We start from the raw sequence: 19,550 nt of genomic DNA, 5'->3' as shown, positions 1-19,550 counted from the left end.
GTATTGTGACTTGTGATTACAAGATCTCATGACATAGATTATGATATACAAATGCCTACAGTCAACACTTCATCTTTCTTTTGCCTAGTCATATCTTTTGAATCATAGGTATATGCTAAGGAATGCCGATTTGTATTCAAAATATTCGTGTTATGGTAAATGGCATGCACCTTAATTTAGTACACAATATAACAACAATAGAAGTAGAAAAACTTACCCCCATGACCATCATAAATACTAAAGAATGAGGTGAAAGCATCTAAATCAGTAAGCGCTGCATGCTTGAGAAAAAACAATAAGACCATAGGTTATTCAAGGTAGTGAATAATACATCTCATTATTACAAAATTACAAAATTTGCATTATAATGTTATACAACTGTCTTCCCTTATTTTCTATCTTGCACTACTACACTCGCAAGCTCCTTCTCTCGAGCAGCCTAGGTGCCCATGTACTCTATTAAGAAAATGTCTACATTGATCAAATTATCAAATTGCCTACATCGATCTCGAGCAAACTCTCGCAACGTTGTTCAAATTACCAAATTGAAATTATTTATTAATAAAATAGGCTCTGATTTTTGTGAAAAATGGGTCACTTGTAGTCTCTAATTCTTGCGTGAAAAATGGAGAAACAAAAGATTGTAGGTAGGAGAAAGAGAATTGGAAACGATAGTTGCGTGTTGAAATTGAAATAATTTTGAAGCTGTTAAAATCGGGATGGGATGAAAGAATGGGATTCAACACTATTGTAGATATTGCATTTGCAGAGGCATGGCCATAACGTATGAAAATGGAGAATAGTAAAGTTAAACAAAAAAAAAAAAAATGACGCCATTTTTTCTCTTGTACAGTAATTTGGAATTGGTTTATTATTCCTTCTCCAGTAGCAACTACTTCCCCTTTTTAATAGAAGTCGGATTAGATGTGGAACAAAACCTGACTTCAGGAAATGAAGTGATATGATTGGGTGCATACTGGAGGAAAATTGAACTTTACTTTTGAAATTTGTGACTTTCCTTCAATTGCTCTCGTAATACTTCATATCAATTCCATGCAATCATTTCTTCAACTGTTAGGAATAAAATTTAATCAAGTTCAAAATCCTCATTTTTGCTTCGAGTACCTCCAAATCTAGGTTTTATTAACGAAATTTACGTTAAATGCAAACAAAAACGTCTCAATTTGCAAATATATATAGTCCCTTGTTTGGTTCGGCTAAAATTTCAATTATAATTAAGTCAAAATCATTAATTAATTTTAATCACACATTTCATAGAACCTCAACTTTCAATCAAAATTCTGTCAATTTTATTTTTAAATATACTAAAAATCTAATTTTTATCTAAATCAATCTAGGTGCATCAAAATTATAAGCAAATCAAACTTATCATTTTGCCTCATGACCTATGAGGACCAACCTAGTTGCCTGGTTTGCTAAATAATGAAAATATAAAATAAAATTAAAATAGATGTATGTGACAATAGATACTGTTTATTTTCTATATTTTTTTCACACAATCTCGTCACCTTAGAGTGTGTTTATTTACCATTCTACCATATTATTTTTCATATAGTACTCATTTTTAACACGTTTTTTATTAAAATAATATTACACGTAAATAAAAAAAATTCATTCTTTTTTAACCACACATTTTTTACGTCAATCACTATTTCATAATACATTATTCAGAAATAGTAGAGCACACACACCCCCTTAGTTAGAATATACTTAAAACTATAATCACACGTCATTATTACAATAAATTCTACTCGTACATTTTGTTTTTATATTTCACAAACAATATAACGTTATAATTAGTACACACATCAATGATAATATTCATTTTTATACATACAATGAAAATTATAAAACAAGTAGCCTAGGCCCAACTCAATCCTATAAATTAGTACAACCTTGTTTGGATTTTTAGCGTTTAAAATTAGAGAAGAAATTGATGAAACACACGTGTTTTGGTCCGAGTTATTTACACGAGTCTTATAAGATTCAACATCAAACTGTTTGGAGAGAAAATATAGGCATTCGGAGCTTCAAGGTTAAGATAACGACTATTGCAGCGTTCCCCAGCAACAAGATTATCAAGAAAATCAAAACAAAGATACTGCATTTCTCGAAGGAAAAATAAGCTGAAAATTTTGAATTTGCTTTGGTGATCATGATAAGACGAGCTCTTCAGCTATCTTTTTCCTACTTTTAACTTTCTTCAAATTCTTCACAATTTTATTTTTCTCCTTCTTGATTGTGTCTTAATACAGGAGAAAGGATGACTTGCTCAATTCGTAGCACATTTGGTATGGAATCACATAGTGGAATTTATCCATGTCGTTGTGAAAGAAAAAAATGCTCCCATCACATCATCATTTCCACCCCCATCATTGAAACAAAAAATAAACAAAATATAGATTTTAAGAAAAGAAAGCGACAGTTATATCATGCAACATGTGCAAAAGTCGAATCAATGCATATTTCCTATTCGAGTAAAGGTACCAACAAAGCTAAACAGACAAAGAAAAGAGTTAGATTGAGATCAAACTTATATTTAACAAGGTGGCATAGCATTATTAATGAAAGGCTATAAACAGTGAAAAATCGAAACTTTAATACATCCCAACAAACATAGCAACAATATCATTGAAGGACCAAACATCCAATTCATTCCCCACCATCTTAAGATGAATCTCCATTGAGGAAGGTGTCGACTGAAGAGGCATCCCAATTACCGTCAAGTTATGGCATCTGGAAGAGCTTCATCTGCAACTCAAATGCTGAGAAGTCGTCGAAAAGCTTGTTGATAAGTGTGTTTTTACACACTTATTTGGTTCACAAACATGACTTAAATAGGGATAAAATGGTTGAATTGTGACTTAATCCATTTAGATTCATGCATTGTAGGTAATTCAATGGAAATTGTGGAATTCAGAAGAAAAGAGCCGAAGAAGGACCAAAACGCAATAGTTTGATAGTTCGAGGACCAAAGGTGCAAATATTGAGAAGTTGAGCTAAATGCAAAACGAGAGTAAAAACATGCCAAGTATGAGCTCAATGACAAAGCAAAACAAGTGGAGGAAGAAAGAATGGAAGATGGACTAAAATGAAGATAATTGGAAGTTGGAGGACTAAAGTGCAAATACTCAAAAGATGTGCCGAATGAGTGGCATAATATTTGAAAGTGTCGATCATCAATTTGAAGATAAGAATTGTTGAAAAGATGAAGAAAACGAAGAAAGAAGTCAAGAGAAGTAACAAAGAAGTTCAGGGACCAAATTGAACAAACCACATAGATGGTTACTTCTATGCGACCGCATAGTGTAACCTTCTATGCGGTCGCATAGAAGGTTTCAGTGATTCAATGAGCCAAAATAATTTGATCTATGCGGTCGCATAGTATGTTTTTGAAACCTCGGGCGTAGTTTTTCGTTTTGGTTGAAACTCCTTTCCTACTTAATTTAGACGCGATATAAATACCCAAATTCATCATATGAAGGGAGGAACGACCAGGGAGAAGAGAGAGACCAAAATTGGAGGCAAGAAACTTGATTTTGGATTCAATTTCACACGGGCTCGAGACGGGATTGAAGATTATACACACGGATTGAAGAAATTCCATACGGGTGTATTCTTATTATCTTTTAATTTCGTTTTTCAATTTCTTGATTTTGTAATAATGATTATAGGCTAGGGTTTTTGTTCATTAGGAATTTGATGAACCTTTTGATGATTTAAATTTCCGTTATTTCATTAATTCAACAATAGTTTCGATTGGACAAATGTTTGATTTATATGATTTGAATACTTCCATAATTATTTGGCCAATTGTTATGTGATTGTAGATGATTTGTTCTTTGCATTCGAAAGAAGGAGAATAAATTCGATAGAATATAACTCGACATAGGGTCCGATAGGGGATGGAAACTTACCTCTATGCTTTATGCAATTCATGAAAATGTTCATAAAAAGTCATGCATTCTTGTACATTGCATCATCCATAGAAATATAGGCTGGTGGTGTGTAAGAGTAGATTCAATATATATCGAGAGAGTGTATTGGATAATTTAGGAACATTGAATTGGCATTTTGTTCCATCGATTCGTTGAATTTGTGAAATTAGGATTTTTAATAGTCAATTGGGGATTCAAGTTCTTAATGATTTCATTTCTATTCATTTCAATACATTAGTGATAAAATTGCATATTTACATTTCAAGAACGATACTTGGACTCATAGTCTATTTTACTACTTGTTAACAAACCGTACACTTGCGGTGAGTTTTAAAATCGAGAAGAAATATTTCGCGAACACCTGTCTACATTGATATCATCACCAATCACAGTACCTTCTGAATTTGACTTCAGTTTCTTTGTAGACATAGCATCCTCCAAGAATTGAGCTTTGTCATCTATAAAAACAGAAGAGAGAACATGTGATATTTCTGTGGTACTCGTGGAATTATATCCCTAGCCAAGCTCTAAGGAGTCAAAAGAGTTGCTCCCTTGATTAGAGCTAAAGTAAACATTAGCAACATCACCAGGGTCAGGGTATATAACAGCATAGCCATATTTCTTCATTGGTGGTTTCTCTTGAAAGAAACACATTGAATTGTAGAGGTCATTGACCAGGGCCTGTCCTGTGATTATCGGAGCCCGAGACGTATTCCACAAATTAGGCCCCGTGCGAAAATCAACGCAAATGCAAAGTTCAACATCGTTAGTAAAAATCTGTTGTCCTTATTTTTCGAACTCCAATTTTCAAATATTTTTTCACATCGTTATCTTGGGTTTCTTAATTGCTTTTGTACATCAACGGGCTTTGGGTCGCAAACGAGGTGTTTAGCCCGCTAGGACCGTCTGTGCACGCAAGGCCATATAAATATTGAACTTGTCAAATATCATTTTGGTGAGAATATCAGTATAATGCAATTTTGTCAAATTACAAATTTCATCACACACGATATATGACAATTTTTTAGAACATCAATGGTACCAAAATTCGTATATGACATTATTATTAAGCCCTCGTTCAAGTTACATAATTATAAAAATGAGAATGAAAAATATAGTTGTTATGGAGTCCACACAAAAGATAAAAAATCAAATATGATGGCTTGATATGATAGATAAATATCATATTTTTCATTTTAATTAGTAAATAACGGGGCACAAACAGAGCCTAAATGTAGCATTCAACAATTACATGTTTTACATGTCTCAGAACTAATATCTAAATGATATAAATGAAAATTATAAATGTTTTTCTAAATGATTTTCTTATCACGTAGCAGTTGGTTTTTTAACAGTTTTGAAAAGAAACTACTTTGATATTAAAACAAAAATAGATTGAGAGGTAATTTTTTTTTTTTTGGAACCCCATGGCATCACTCATTTTTTTTAATTCATACTATTATTTTACAATAATCAAATTAGGTACACGTTTAAAATTTACAAATGAAGCTCTAATTTCTCGGATCACGTGAAACTATTGCTCGAAGTTGAAGTTGACACGAAATGCTACAAAATTATTTTTCTGTCCCTTTGCTGTCTGTTTTCAATTCGGTCGTTTTGACCAACTCGAAACAGAGTTGGCAATAATATATCAACGTAATATTTTTTTTATAAAATATATATCGAGCAAGCAAAACATTTTAACATTTTTTTATTAAAATTTGATACCATCAATTAATCAAACGTCTAATTCCTTATATGCCAAAAATTCTTATAGACTACAGCTAGCCATTGGCAGCACAAATCAAGTTCAAGACTGCTTAAATATGTAATCACAGCTCATTATCTAATCTTGCTTTTATTTGTTTAGAGAGAGATAATAAGCTGCGGACATCCGGTGGTTTCTTGAACGAAAATCCATCTGAATTCTGCGTTTGGAGTAAATTCTTGACAGAGCGATTTTAATTGGATTCATTCGCCAATTACGCGTTCTTCTCAATATAAAGGTTCGTCTATTTTTGTTCGGATTCGGGGGAAAATATTTTGAATTTTACTGTCTTTCCGTGCACATGTTTTTTGAATTTGGGCACTGCAGTCGCTTTCAGAGTTTTTGGTTTCAATTAGACTGCGTGGGTGATTTCGAATTTGGGAATCAAACGGTTAGGGTTTCTGTGCGTGGAAAATTTGAGTTGGGGGTCAAGGAAGTGAAGTATCCTGGGGTTTGAATTTTTATTAGATTGAGAATTTTTAGGGCAAATAAAATTAGAGAATCAAGCGTTGTTGCAGCTCTTGGTACTTGTTGATATTGGGCATCGATTGACAGAACGGTAACTGCTCTTCTTTTGGAATTTTGAGGGTTCTTTTTGATAGAATTCATCAAGACATTGTGACTTTGGTCATTAATGTGGAATAGTTGATTGAACTTTGTGATTGGCTATTGTTTGGATTGGACTTCTGTGATTATTCTTTGTGGTTCTTTTGGAAATTGTATGGATAAAAGAGTTGTAAACGGATGAGAACAACACAATGATAGGGAAAGGGGCATCAAGTCGATGGATGTCTCAGATAGGACATTCTCTGATATAGTGGGCTTATTGAAATCGTGGTTCTCCGGACGATCTGAGCCGGCTAATATGTCCAGGGATTTTTGGATGCCGGATCAGAGCTGTAGAGTATGCTATGAGTGTGACTCACAGTTCACCTTGTTCAACCGTAGGCACCACTGTCGACTTTGCGGCCGAGTTTTCTGTGCCAGATGCACTTCAAACTGGATCCCCACAATGTCTGGTGACCAGAAGACACCACGAGAAGACTGGGATAAGATTCGGGTCTGCAATTTCTGTTTTAAGCAATGGGAACATAGATCGACAGGGACAGCTGATAATGGGATCCATGTTTCCACCGTGGACCTTAGTACTACTTCTCCTTCAGAAAATAGTTTTATTAGTACCAGATCTAGTGGAACCTGTGACAGTAGTAACATAACATTTGCATCATTGCCACAATCTACTGGCCTTAGCCCACATCAATCAGCAGCAATAATGGAAAAGACTGCACAAAGGCAAAGTGTTGCTGCAGCAAGGAACAACGAGAATGCTGTAGACACAACAGAACTTAATCAGTCTCCTGACCAATTTGAATTTTGCACAAACAGGTCTTTCTTTCTGCATCCTTAAATATTTTGGCTTTTTGACTACTTCAGTGAGTAGCATAGTGTTACAGCTCCAATTCATGCTTAGAATGGTAGATTACATAAATATTGAACATTGAACATTGATAGTTATCATATACCTGAGGGGTTTTCTACTAGTCCTTACCGGCTAGTCTCGTATGCCGGTGACATCAGGCGCAGTTTATTCTATTAAACATCTTTTTTTTTAATTATTATCATTAGATAATGTTCTTTTTATTATGTTTTTATGGATTGCCATTTAGTTAACTCGAGTATCCGGCCTATGATGTCCAACACCCCAACTTGTTCAAGAAACCAATTTAAAATTTACATAGAATCTTTGTTTGCTGTAAGATATTGCTTTCTAGTTTCCTCCCTCTACTTTCCGTTGCATCTTCTATGCACAATGAACCATCATACAGTATCTAGTTCACCTCTGTATACCTTCTTTGTGCAGATTACAGTAAGGTGATGAAGTTCAGCTGTACGAACTATTTCTAGAAAAATGACTATCAATAGATTCAATTGGAAAGTGCTACTCTGAATTTTGTATTGATTGTTAATTTTATATCTAACTTATGCTTTGCCTCGAATTAGGAATTTTATTTTCCACCTAACCTAACTGCTTCTATACCCAAGAAAGAAAATGCTTTTATTGTAATCTTCTGTAGCATTTCAATTACTGTCCACTAGATTAACTTTATGTGTCAGGAAACTCGTTTGACTTCAATAGCTATATTAACTGAACATTATTCAATCAGGGGTGATGGTGATGATGAAGAACTTGCAGTTTATCAGTTAGATTCCGAAAGAAGGTGTTTTTCCCAGGTTAATTGCTACTATGATCCGGTTGAGTTTGATGATATTGACAATGACTACAAATCACGGAAGGTGCATCCTGATGGGGAAGTCATTGATTCAAAAAGTATGAGCTTTTCTTTGCTACAAAATAGTTCTGAATCTCAGGCTTCAGAAGAAGTCCATCAGATTGTGGAAAAAGAAGCTGAACATGATATTGGTGATGAATGTGAAGGACCTTCTTTATGCTCAACTGAAGATGTTGATACTGAACCCATGGATTTTGAAGACAATGGAGATCTCTGGCTCCCTCCTGAACCAGAAGATGAAGAAGATGAAAGGGAACCACTTCTTTGTGATGATGAAGATGATGAGGACCCCACTGGAGAATGGGGATATTTTCATAATTCAAGCAGCTTTGGGAGTGGGGAGTATAGAAGCAGGGACAAATCTAATGAGGAGCACAAAAAGGCTATGAAAAATGTGGTTGAGGGACATTTTAGGGCTTTGGTATCTCAGCTTTTGCAGGTGGAGAACTTTCTTTCGGGAGAGGGTGATGATAAAGAGTCTTGGTTAGATATAATTACATCATTGTCATGGGAGGCTGCTACATTATTAAAGCCGGATACAAGCGAGGGAGGAGAAATGGACCCTGGGGGATATGTGAAGGTAAAATGTTTAGCTTCTGGGCATCGAAGTGAGAGGTAATGACTTTTATGTGACTCCACTCTTCTAACTTGCAATTGGCTGTTTTATAGATTTTTAACAAAAATTATTTTATTTTTTCATTTGAATGCTATGGGTTGCATCATAGAGATTTCAAGAAATCCTACCATGTCTATATTTACCTGAGCATGTTTGAGGAAGTAAGACTTGTAGACCAAGTTGTTTTGTTGCCTAAGGCCAACTAGACTTGGGGCCAAGATTTAGGCTTTTTGCCAAATAAAATATAGCCTATAATTACCTGCACCGACTTGCAGCTTTGTACTGAAGCTAAATGGGGAAACTGAAAAAGCACCCCTAGCAAAAGACAGTTGTTAAAGTACAACAAACTTAACCAAGTGTCTAGCACTAATAGCTAACTTTAAACACAAATAAAGTACATGAAAGGCTAAAAGTGTGTGCACATCAACCAACTTTTCAAACTTTTTCTTCCTCAAAGTTTCACTTTTTATATGGAGTTCATCATTAAGAAATAGAATATGCAATTGTAGAAAGGTTTTCTTATCAACCTTGCTTCGCTCTCATGTGCATAAGTATGTTTTATGGTCAGGCTAGTTATTTATTGTTATAAAGTTACTGTATGTTTCCTCTTGAAAAATATTCTTGACCGTGTGGACACACTTGAAGGTTGGTATAACAGTAATACTTCATACAAACTAAAAAATCACAGGATTTCTAACTGAGGACTCGTTGTTTAATTAAATCTTTTACCTAATGCCTTATCTAGAATATTGATAATTGCGATTTCAATAAATATTTTGGTCGTCTGCTTGGAATTTTTTGATTTATTTGATCTTTATCTGTTTTAAGTAAAGAAAAATATTATTAAGTGTCTTTGGCTAATAACCTATTTAAATAATTATATATTAAACTAGGGAAGACTGAATGAATTGAAGAAGAGGTTTTCATTTTTATATGAATAAAATTTAAAGGAAATATTCATATTTTGCCTATTAATTTTGTCGTCATTGGTCATTTATATAATGAAGGGTTGGGAGAGATTGGTAGTCTATAAACTCTGACTGGAAGCAATTTGTGGAGATCCAATTTAGATTTATTTGTGGAAGATCAATTATGAAGGCTATACATATGTTGAGTTGGTAAAAAGAAAAGGCACACGAGTGTGTTTATTTTCCTTTGTTTAAAGAAATACTATGTTAAGGATCCTAGAAACTTATTGTGGTGGTCCTCAGAAAAGAGGTCGGTGTCATAATGGTTGTATGTAGTGCTCAGTGTTGTGACCATAATAAGTATAATTTTAGGTGAATTTACTTTTGGCTTCTAGGTCAATGGTTCTTTAAGGATCATGCACCTTTTGTTTTAATTTATGCTGACGTCACTCAAGAACTGCATTGTAATGGTATGTGGTCTGTGTTATTTTCAGATGGTATATTCACGAGTTCTAAGTAGCTACACTGAAGCAAGAAGTCTAAATTAGATTTGTGGAGAGTGAAGGTCATTGGCCGTAGTGCCTAACAATAATGGAAGTAGGTAGAATAAGTAAATGAAACTTTATATATGTAGGAGTACAGATAAAATCTAGACCAAATACTTCATGTCAACAAGGACCTTGAAGAGATGGAGTTTTAGTATCCGTAATCAATCGTTGATAGTTAAGTGGAAATTTAAGATAATACTTTTTATTTGATAAATTGGGAGTCAAGTTGAAGCAAAATTCTGTTTCTGTGGGACTGGGTTTGTTATGCAATAGTTAATGTTAGGCAGTTAATAAATGGTGCATAGGCCAAATGAGCTATAAATGAAATCACCAATTCTTGGTAAAACACTGCCCTCACTATGAAGATGTTAAAAGGTAAATTCATAGGAAGAACTGGACAATTCGAGGTGAAGTTAACAAGAAAGATATGATTATCGGCGAGATCAGCAGGGTAAATGGAGTTGATAGAGAGTGGAAGAACACAATTTTTATAGCTAACTGTTGGAAGGATGTGATAAGGCGAGTTGAGTTAAGTTTCTATATGATAAATTATTTGTTACCTTGTAGAATTAATTGAGCTAGTAATTCTTTTCCCTTTTGGTTTAGTTTCCAGGAGATTGAAAAAGTTACACTCAAGAAAGCTTTATTTAAATTGTTCCTCATTCCTCAAAAGTGAAATCATAAAGATCAATCATTTTAAAATCCTATTGGAATTTGAGTGACCTCTCCCTGTAGCCAAATTTTGTTGCAGATACACACTGTAAAAGGATAAACCTTTTTATTTTTTATTGTTTTGGCTTAGTGAATATGCTGCGACAGTTTTAGAACCCAATTCCAAGGAAAAATGTGACATGATACTGCTAACATAAATTAAAAAGGTTTGATAATTTGAAATAGCAAATTTGTATCCTTTGGAAAAGCTAGCCAAATTTAGCAGACCTCTCATACTGGGTAAAAAATCTGAAATTTTAGAAGTATCATTTTAATTCAACTTAGCCTATTTTTTGCCACTGTATCTATATATGAATCTTAGAAAGAGTAATTAGATTAAAGTGAAATACATGTACTCACCATGCAAAGTTATAATAAATTGTTAAATCTATTGACATCGTAAAGGGAAGAAGGAAGGAGACTGCTTTAAATTCTTGCCCTGGGCTAAGCTTATCTCAATTAGAGCATGATTGGATAAGCTCAAAAGAAGCTTCTTTTGGGAGCATATACATGTTTGGACACTTGCTTATTTTACTATAAAGCAAGGAGAGAGAAAAACTATGTGAGGCTTGGTCAAACATGCTCTTATTTGTTATGTAAGAGGGAAATTGGAGGGAAAGGTAATGGGGAGATATCAATTTTTTAATTGACATTTTAATGGTTTAATTTTACTTGGGGGTGCTGAACAATTTTGTTTTCATCTACTGACTCACCCCATCCTCCTCTTCCCCTTGCTGCTATACCAGGAATTGATGCTCTTTCTCTTTCCTTAGTTACTGCATCTCGTTCAATCCTGCCTACAAAGTGTTGACTAAAGTAGATCGATCTTAAAAAGTTTGCCTCTTGATATGGGAGGACAATCAAAGAACTAATGATATTTGCATCTTGTTTATGCAGCCTTGCTGTTATTTTAAAATAGTTTGTGGATGTATGTAGATTGTATCAGGGTTTAATTAATATGTAGCTATTAATTCCCAATATACAGGAGAATACAGTTTTTTAAAAGTAAAGTTTAATGTTTATTGATAAACTCACTAGAGTTCATCCTGAGATATGTGAACTTCATTTGTACCCTGATCTATTTAATGAACTCAAGTGGGAAAGTTAAATTTCACTTCTAATTTTCATTTATATTGGGAATGACATCGCGATTCATTTTTTCTAGTGTCCATTTATAAATTTGTTCTTACGAAGATTTTTTTCCATTGAAAAGTATGGTGGTCAAAGGAGTTGTTTGCAAGAAGAATGTGGCCCATCGACGGATGACATCAAAAATAGAGAAACCTCGCTTACTGATCCTTGGAGGGGCTCTTGAGTACCAGCGGGTTTCTAACGCCCTTTCAAGTTTCGATACGCTGTTGCAGCAGGTTGAGATCATTATTTTTTTTTTTCCTTGGCACTGTAATTTTTAAATGTAATTCTTGATGTATTGTGCGTGTGGATTTACATCTTTTCAGGAAATGGATCATCTTAAGATGGCTGTTGCAAAGATAGATGTTCACAATCCCGATATTCTTTTGGTGGAGAAATCGGTTTCACGATATGCTCAAGAGTACCTTCTTGCAAAACATATATCACTTGTTCTAAATATCAAAAGGCCACTTTTGGAGCGTATAGCACGCTGCACTGGTGGTCAAATTGTTCCATCTATTGACAACCTATCCTCTCCGAAATTGGGATATTGTGACATGTTCCATGTTAAGAGGTTTTCAGAAGAGCATGGCACAGCTGAGCAAGCTGGAAAAAAGTCAGTGAAGACACTGATGTACTTTGAAGGTTGTCCAAAGCCACTGGGTTGCACTGTAAGTCTGTTGCGACCAGTAACAGGAACAAGAACAAGGATAATAATAATAGATATTGAAAATTCTAATGATTTGATATGGTCTGTAAAAGTCAGCTAACTTAAGTAGCCCCCTAAATTAAAATTACATCAAATATTGCTCTAATATTTAATTAGATATGGACAATTTCGTAATCTTCCGAGCTTCTTATTGTGAACTTTGATTGAGAAGGTTTCTTCACTTCACTGACAAATTGTTTTCTTGGGGTACTTGTTAAGTGTCAAATACATCGATGGAAACGTGTTTTCTATTTTATTAAATACCTCAGTCCTCGTAAAGACAGCTAATAAGCATCCTTTTCCTAATATGCTATCTTCATATTGATTGTTTCAGATATTACTTCGAGGTGCCAGTGAAGATGAGTTACGGAAAGTGAAACATGTTGTACAGTATGGAGTGTTTGCGGCTTATCACTTAGCTTTGGAGACATCTTTTCTTGCTGATGAGGGTGCCTCTCTGCCAGAACTTCCATTAAACTCCCAAATAACAGTTTCATTTCCAGGCAAGTCATCAACCATTGACAGGTCCATCTCAATGATACCTGGTTTTGCAGCCCCTGCCAATGAAAAAACTCTGGGACCTCAAACTGTTGGTGAACCACAGAGGTCAAATTGTGTCCCTACTCCAGATTCAATTAAGTTCTCAAGTGTTTCTGCACAAGAAATTCAAATTCTACAGACGAATAACCTTCTTCCTGTGAGCTCTCAGCATGCCAAGCCACTTGTGTCATCTTCTATGCTAGGTGTTCAGAATATTCCCTTTACCGAATCCTCTTCTTTTCATGCATTAGGAAAAGAATTCATACTAAATTTGAGGGAGTCTTCAGGGGGAGAAACTTCTGAAGCAGTCAGTGTATTGCATGCTACAGGATATCATCATGTAGCTGATAATTTGGGTGATTCAAACATCAAAAGCGTGCAAAATGATTGGGATACAAACCAAAATTGTTCAAATCCATCAGTTTTGCAGCCTGATGGAAAACACATTTTTCAGAAACAAGCATTGTTCAAAGACGAGTTTCCTCCATCCCCATCTGATCATCAAAGCATCTTGGTTTCCCTATCATCACGATGTATGTGGAAGGGAACTGTCTGTGAAAGATCCCATCTCTTCCGGATCAAATACTATGGAAACTTTGACAAGCCATTGGGCCGATTTCTGCGGGATCATTTATTTGATCAGGTTCTCTCTCTCTCCATGTCTCCACCAACCACAAACAAATTTTCTTCTTATATTAGGAACATCGTATATGTGAATTAAACCAAGATGTCAAATTTCTATGACAGAGTTATAGGTGCGGTTCGTGTGAAATGCCCTCAGAAGCTCATGTTCAGTGTTATACTCATCGACAAGGCACTCTTACGATCGCAGTCAAGAAACTGTCGGAAATTCTTTTACCTGGTAAAACAGAAGGAAAGATTTGGATGTGGCATAGGTGCCTGCGGTGTCCACGAAGTAATGGCTTCCCTCCAGCAACTCAAAGGGTTGTTATGTCGAATGCTGCTTGGGGACTATCTTTTGGGAAGTTTTTAGAGCTAAGTTTTTCAAATCATGCAGCTGCCAGTAGAGTGGCAAGCTGTGGCCACTCTTTGCATCGAGACTGTCTTCGTTTTTATGGGTATGATCTCTTGCTCAGTTTCCTTTTTACAATTTCTCAGTATCTTAGAATGTCATAATTGTGTATATTGACATCCAGGTTCACTCAGACCACATATAACTTGATTACTTTGTGGCATGCACAACACTTGGTTATGCTGAGATTAACCTTGGTGGTCATGAACAAGACTTGTTCAACTGTGCTATCCTTTTATTATTACCTTCTGAGTATCCTATTTCCTAAACCTTAAAAAAAAAAAAAAAGCTCTGGCTAGTTTGTTTAACCTTCTTTCTTTTTTTTGTGTGGGGGGGGGGGGGGGGGGGGGGGGCGNATAAATTCTGGAAGCAAGTTGCATTCAAATTGGGCGTACATTTCTACCTGTTTTATATTTTGCCTGGCTTTATGATGATTTATTTAAATTGCAGATTTGGCCAAATGGTTGCTTGCTTTCGTTATGCATCAATTGATGTTCACTCAGTATACCTTCCTCCCGCAAAACTTGATTTTAACTATGAAAGCCAGGAGTGGATGAAACAAGAACTGAATAAGGTGAAACAATTTTATTTATTTATTTTTTTGTTTCTGTACATGTCAAATATCACTGCATGTTTTTAAATTAATCTTTATATTCTAATAGGTGGCAGGCTGGGCTGAGCTTTTGTTCTCTGAAGTGCTCAATGCTATCTGCCTTTTGGCAGAAAAGAAATCTGGCTCAGGTTTGCTCAATAGTGGCGTGAAATTACCTGAATCAAGACGCCAGATAACATATTTAGAAGGGATATTGCGGAAAGAGAAGGCCGAATTCGAGGTCTGGGCTCCATTTTGAATATTGAATTTTATTTTTTTACTTGTAACCACTAATTATACATGCATTATATTCCTCTTTGATATGCATGTTGAAGGAGAATATTGCCTTACTTTGGGTGGGTAAATCTCTTACGCTTCTTAGTAAAACCTATATCTTTTACGTTGTTTTGGTGAAAACAAGAATTTATACCCATATTTTGGCGGGTAATAAAACCACATGCCACGCAAAAACGAAGGTAGAATTATCATATAGCTCCCTCCCTATTTGAGAACCCCATAGCTGGGAAATACAAACTATAAAAGGGGGGAAAAATCTTCTCATTCGCTTGGTTAGCTAGCATAGCTGGAAATTAACACTACATCATCATCGAAAAGTGTACTTTTGATATGATCCTTTGCAATGTAGACTTCTGGTACATATACATGATAATCCTTTTATGATAGAAGTTTTGTATTAATTACAATGCAACACAACATTAAATTGGAGAGGTTTCCAAAATCATTATGTTTAAGCGAGAGCCTCCACATACATTTTATTATGTGGGTGCTGATGGATGTTCAATGATATGGCAGGAAACACTCCCGAAAATTTTGAACAAGGAAGTGAGAAAGGGCCAAGCTGTCATTGATATTTTTGAGATCAATCGACTACAAAGGCAACTAGTCTTCCAGTCTTATATGTGGGACCGTCGCCTGGTATACGCAGCCAATTTAGATAAGAAGGATGAACAGGATGATTTAGATGTCACCAATTCAGAACCTGATGAGAAATCCAGTGGTGTTAATGAGAACATGTTTGATAAAATCATCCCTATTAAGATAGGCAATCCTGATTCTGTTTCTGCAGATGCAAAGCCTGTCAAAAACCATGATCGAGGGTTAGGTGATAGATACAACAGCCATCCTGACGTAGTTCATCAAAGAACTGATGTGGGTATTAACTACAATCACGGATATGTAAATCCATCAACACTTCCTATTGGGACAAAGGCCTTTGATGAATTAGATCTCCTGGAATCTAATGTTGCAGTTCGTAGAACCCTTTCTGATGGACAAGTCCCTATTTGTTTATCAGACACTCATGATGCATTGTGGACCGGTGAATATCACCCAGGTGTCGGAGTACCTAAGAATAATAATTTACACGAACCATTTGAGACAAATTCTTCAACCTCAGCTGGAGTGGCAGAAAAGTTGGATGTGGAAGACCACGAGGATGATCTAACCGTGTCTAAGGTGTCTCAACCGCCTTCCATGTTGTCTGCTAAAGGCTCTGATTTTATGGAAGATACCGTGAGCTGGTTGGGAATGTCTTTTATTACTTTCTACAGATCATTAAGCAATCTTTTGGGTACTCATCAGAAACTGTATACTCTCAGTGAATACAATCCAGTGTACATATCATCATTTCAGGATTCGGAATTCCAGGGTGGAGCCAAGTTGCTTCTGCCTGTAGGGGTTAATGACACTGTTGTACCAGTCTATGACGATGAACCCACAAGTATCATATCTTATGCACTCGTGTCACCTGCATATCTGGTCCAGCTGTCTGATGAGCTTGAGAGACCAAAGGACACTGCAGACTCAATGCTTTCTCTGCAGTCCCATGATGCTGGGAATCTTCAATCCGTTCATTCCTCTGATGAACTGACTTCCTTGCCTTTGGACCCGATCTCATATACAAAAGCCTTGCATACGAAAGTGTCTTTTGTAGATGATGGACTCCATGGGAAGGTGAAATACACAGTTACTTGTTACCATGCAAAGCGTTTTGATGCCTTGAGGAGGATATGTTGTCCATCCGAGATGGATTTCGTCAGATCTCTTAGTCGTTGTAAGAAGTGGGGAGCCCAAGGTGGTAAGAGCAATGTCTTTTTTGCAAAAACCTTGGATGATCGATTTATCATTAAGCAAGTGACAAAGACTGAGCTGGAATCATTCATCAAGTTTTCTCCTGGATATTTTAAGTATCTTTCTGAATCAATTGGCTCAGGTAGCCCAACATGCCTGGCAAAGATCCTTGGGATATATCAGGTATTTCTGAGAAGCAGAATTTAAATTAGGTTAACTTATTTGTTTAGTTCATAATTTATTATTTACACAATTAATTTTCTTATATACGCCCAAGAAACAGATTCTCAAGAGGTACAGATGTAGTTAATTAACTATGGAATTGGTGGACTATGTTTGAGACTAATAGCTGACACCCTTTCCTCCAGAGCAAGTAACACATTTTCATCTTGTTAACACTTAAAACACTATGATGTATTAAAGATACCTTTTTTAGTGAAATGTACTGCTTAAATACTACATACTGATGTAACTAATTAACTATGGAATTGTTGGACTACTTGGTGATGGCCCAAGAAACAGATTCTCAAGAGGTACAGGTGTAGTTAATTAACTATGGAATTGTTGGACTACGTGTGAGATTAATAGCTGACACCCTTTCCTCCAGAGCAAGTAACACGTTTTCATCTTGTTAACGCTTAAAACACTATGATGTATTAAAGATACTATTTTTAGTGAAATGTACTGCTTAAATACTACATAAATATGTAACTAATTAACTATGGAATTGTTGGACTACTTGGTGATGGCCCAAGAAACAGCTTGCGAAGAGGTCCAGTTAGTTGGACATTCAAGTGTCTCAGTTTGACCACATATTCTTTTCATACGGAACCTGTTCTTCAGGTTTAACTGTAATATTCTGAATTCTAAGTGGTTTTCAAGCTGTCTGGTGTGCTGGCAGAGCCGATACATTGCATTACATCAGTAAATCTATAAGATTTCAGCTGAATGAGATTGCTGTGAAGTCAGTCCTGATTGGGACCTAACCTTTGGCGTCATGCATAAATTAGCTTCTACAACGACCCCTATGGTTGTTGCTTCTACAACAACTCTATTGTTGCTCACACACACATATATAATTGTTTGGTATTACAGATGAGAACAAATTTCTCCTCTACATTTCTTCTTTTTTTACCAAAATAATTTCTGTTTATCTAGGCATTTTAATTCCTCTAAAACTAGATCAGGACAAACTTTTTTTGCATTATGATTACTTTGAAATACCCTCATGATCTCTTTGGTATTTTGAAAAGGTTACATCGAAACATCTCAAAGGCGGGAAGGAATCAAAAATGGATCTGTTGGTTATGGAGAATCTTCTGTTCGGAAGAAATCTGACCCGGCTTTATGATCTTAAAGGATCTTCCAGGTCTCGGTACAATCCTGATTCTAGTGGAAGTAATAAGGTTTTGCTTGATCAGAACTTGATTGAAGCTATGCCTACTTCTCCAATTTTTGTTGGAAATAAAGCCAAGAGATTGCTAGAGAGAGCTGTCTGGAATGATACTGCTTTTCTCGCAGTAAGTTTATAAATTCAGTTACTTGGTTCTTGAAATACGCTCACAGTAAAGCACATACATGAATGTTGGCATTGAAGTGATCTTAGGAAAAGATTTACGTTCTTCATTCTTTTTCATTCGCACAGTAGAAGAACTTGCATTTCAAGATATCGATTGATTGAAATTGAATTTTGGAAACTTTGAAGTATGCAAGGCAAAATTGTATGTATCAGTCTTCTGCACCGCATGCTGCAACATGCATTTTTAAGTTTGCTCTTTCTCCATATCTATTGTTGTTGTTATTATATTATGATTATTATTTTAAGAGCTTTTGTCCAAACCAGTAATTAACATTTACTTTCAAATGTGAGGGGAACAGAATCTTATGATATCAAATCAGTCTGCTATATACAGAAAAAACCTAATTATAGCTCCACACCATCCACACAACCAACTCACTCGTGCTAATTAAGCTAATCTTGAACTTGCAGTCTATAGATGTAATGGATTATTCACTTCTAGTTGGGGTTGATGAAGAGAAGCATGAGCTTGTTCTTGGGATTATTGACTTCATGAGACAGTACACTTGGGACAAGCAGCTTGAGACTTGGGTGAAGACGGCTGGCATACTTGGTGGCCCCAAGAATGCTTCCCCAACAGTAATTTCGCCAAAGCAATACAAGAAGAGGTTCAGGAAAGCAATGACTACCTATTTTCTGATGGTTCCCGATCAATGGTCACCTCCTACAATCATTCCTAGTAAGTCGCAAACTGATTTGTGCGAAGAGAATGCACAAGGTGTTACCTCTGCCGATTGAAGTCTGTTCACTTGTACATTTGATCCTACCATTTGGGAATTAAATTCCCTGTTGATTTTCCATGTTCATATATCATTCAAATTTTTTCGGAATGTAGTTGTCCAAACATGCATAACAAGGCTGCTATTCCTATGGAAAGTCTCCTTGTAAAATATATTGGATGACGTCCTCACAAAGTTTTTGTACAATGCTGTCATTTTTTTTTTCTCTCCTCTCTCACCCCCCTCCCTCCCCCAGATTTTTTTTTTTTAACCTTAGAATTCGAGTTGTATATAGGAATTGAAATATGTTTTCAATAGTAAGTGCAATTTTTGCGTAATATTTGTGGTTCAAATA

The 19,550-nt window shown here is 35.6% G+C and overlaps 1 protein-coding gene and 1 pseudogene across 1 annotated transcript; one reads left to right on the top strand and one right to left on the bottom strand.

Annotated features, from left to right (window-relative positions):
* Positions 1-2,618: 2,618 nt before the first annotated feature.
* LOC111365555 lies at positions 2,619-5,020 on the bottom strand (annotated as a pseudogene).
* A 680-nt stretch (positions 5,021-5,700) lies between these two features.
* On the top strand, positions 5,701-19,550 carry LOC111366151 (1-phosphatidylinositol-3-phosphate 5-kinase FAB1B-like). Its single transcript, XM_022986839.1, has 11 exons — positions 5,701-7,113; positions 7,893-8,633; positions 12,015-12,168; positions 12,259-12,603; positions 12,976-13,824; positions 13,929-14,260; positions 14,665-14,788; positions 14,877-15,047; positions 15,620-17,080; positions 18,151-18,417; positions 18,888-19,550. The coding sequence occupies exons 1-11, from the start codon at positions 6,512-6,514 to the stop codon at positions 19,212-19,214; spliced, it is 5,373 nt and encodes a 1,790-aa protein (XP_022842607.1). The 5' UTR covers positions 5,701-6,511; the 3' UTR covers positions 19,215-19,550.

Source organism: Olea europaea, chromosome 17, assembly GCF_002742605.1.
Source record: "Olea europaea var. sylvestris chromosome 17, O_europaea_v1, whole genome shotgun sequence".
In the NCBI taxonomy this organism is placed as follows: domain Eukaryota; kingdom Viridiplantae; phylum Streptophyta; class Magnoliopsida; order Lamiales; family Oleaceae; genus Olea; species Olea europaea.
Note: the sequence above shows the minus strand (reverse complement) of the source record. Positions and strands in the feature narration are given on the sequence as shown.

Bases quoted from the DNA above. Each gene is read 5' to 3' on its own strand.
- LOC111366151 (XM_022986839.1), top strand. From the start codon at position 6,512: ATGGATGTCTCAGATAGGACATTCTCTGATATAGTGGGCTTATTGAAA. The intron at 12,604-12,975 runs GTAAGTCTGTTG...TGATTGTTTCAG, and splicing joins CAAAGCCACTGGGTTGCACT to ATATTACTTCGAGGTGCCAG. The intron at 13,825-13,928 runs GTTCTCTCTCTC...TTTCTATGACAG, and splicing joins GGGATCATTTATTTGATCAG to AGTTATAGGTGCGGTTCGTG.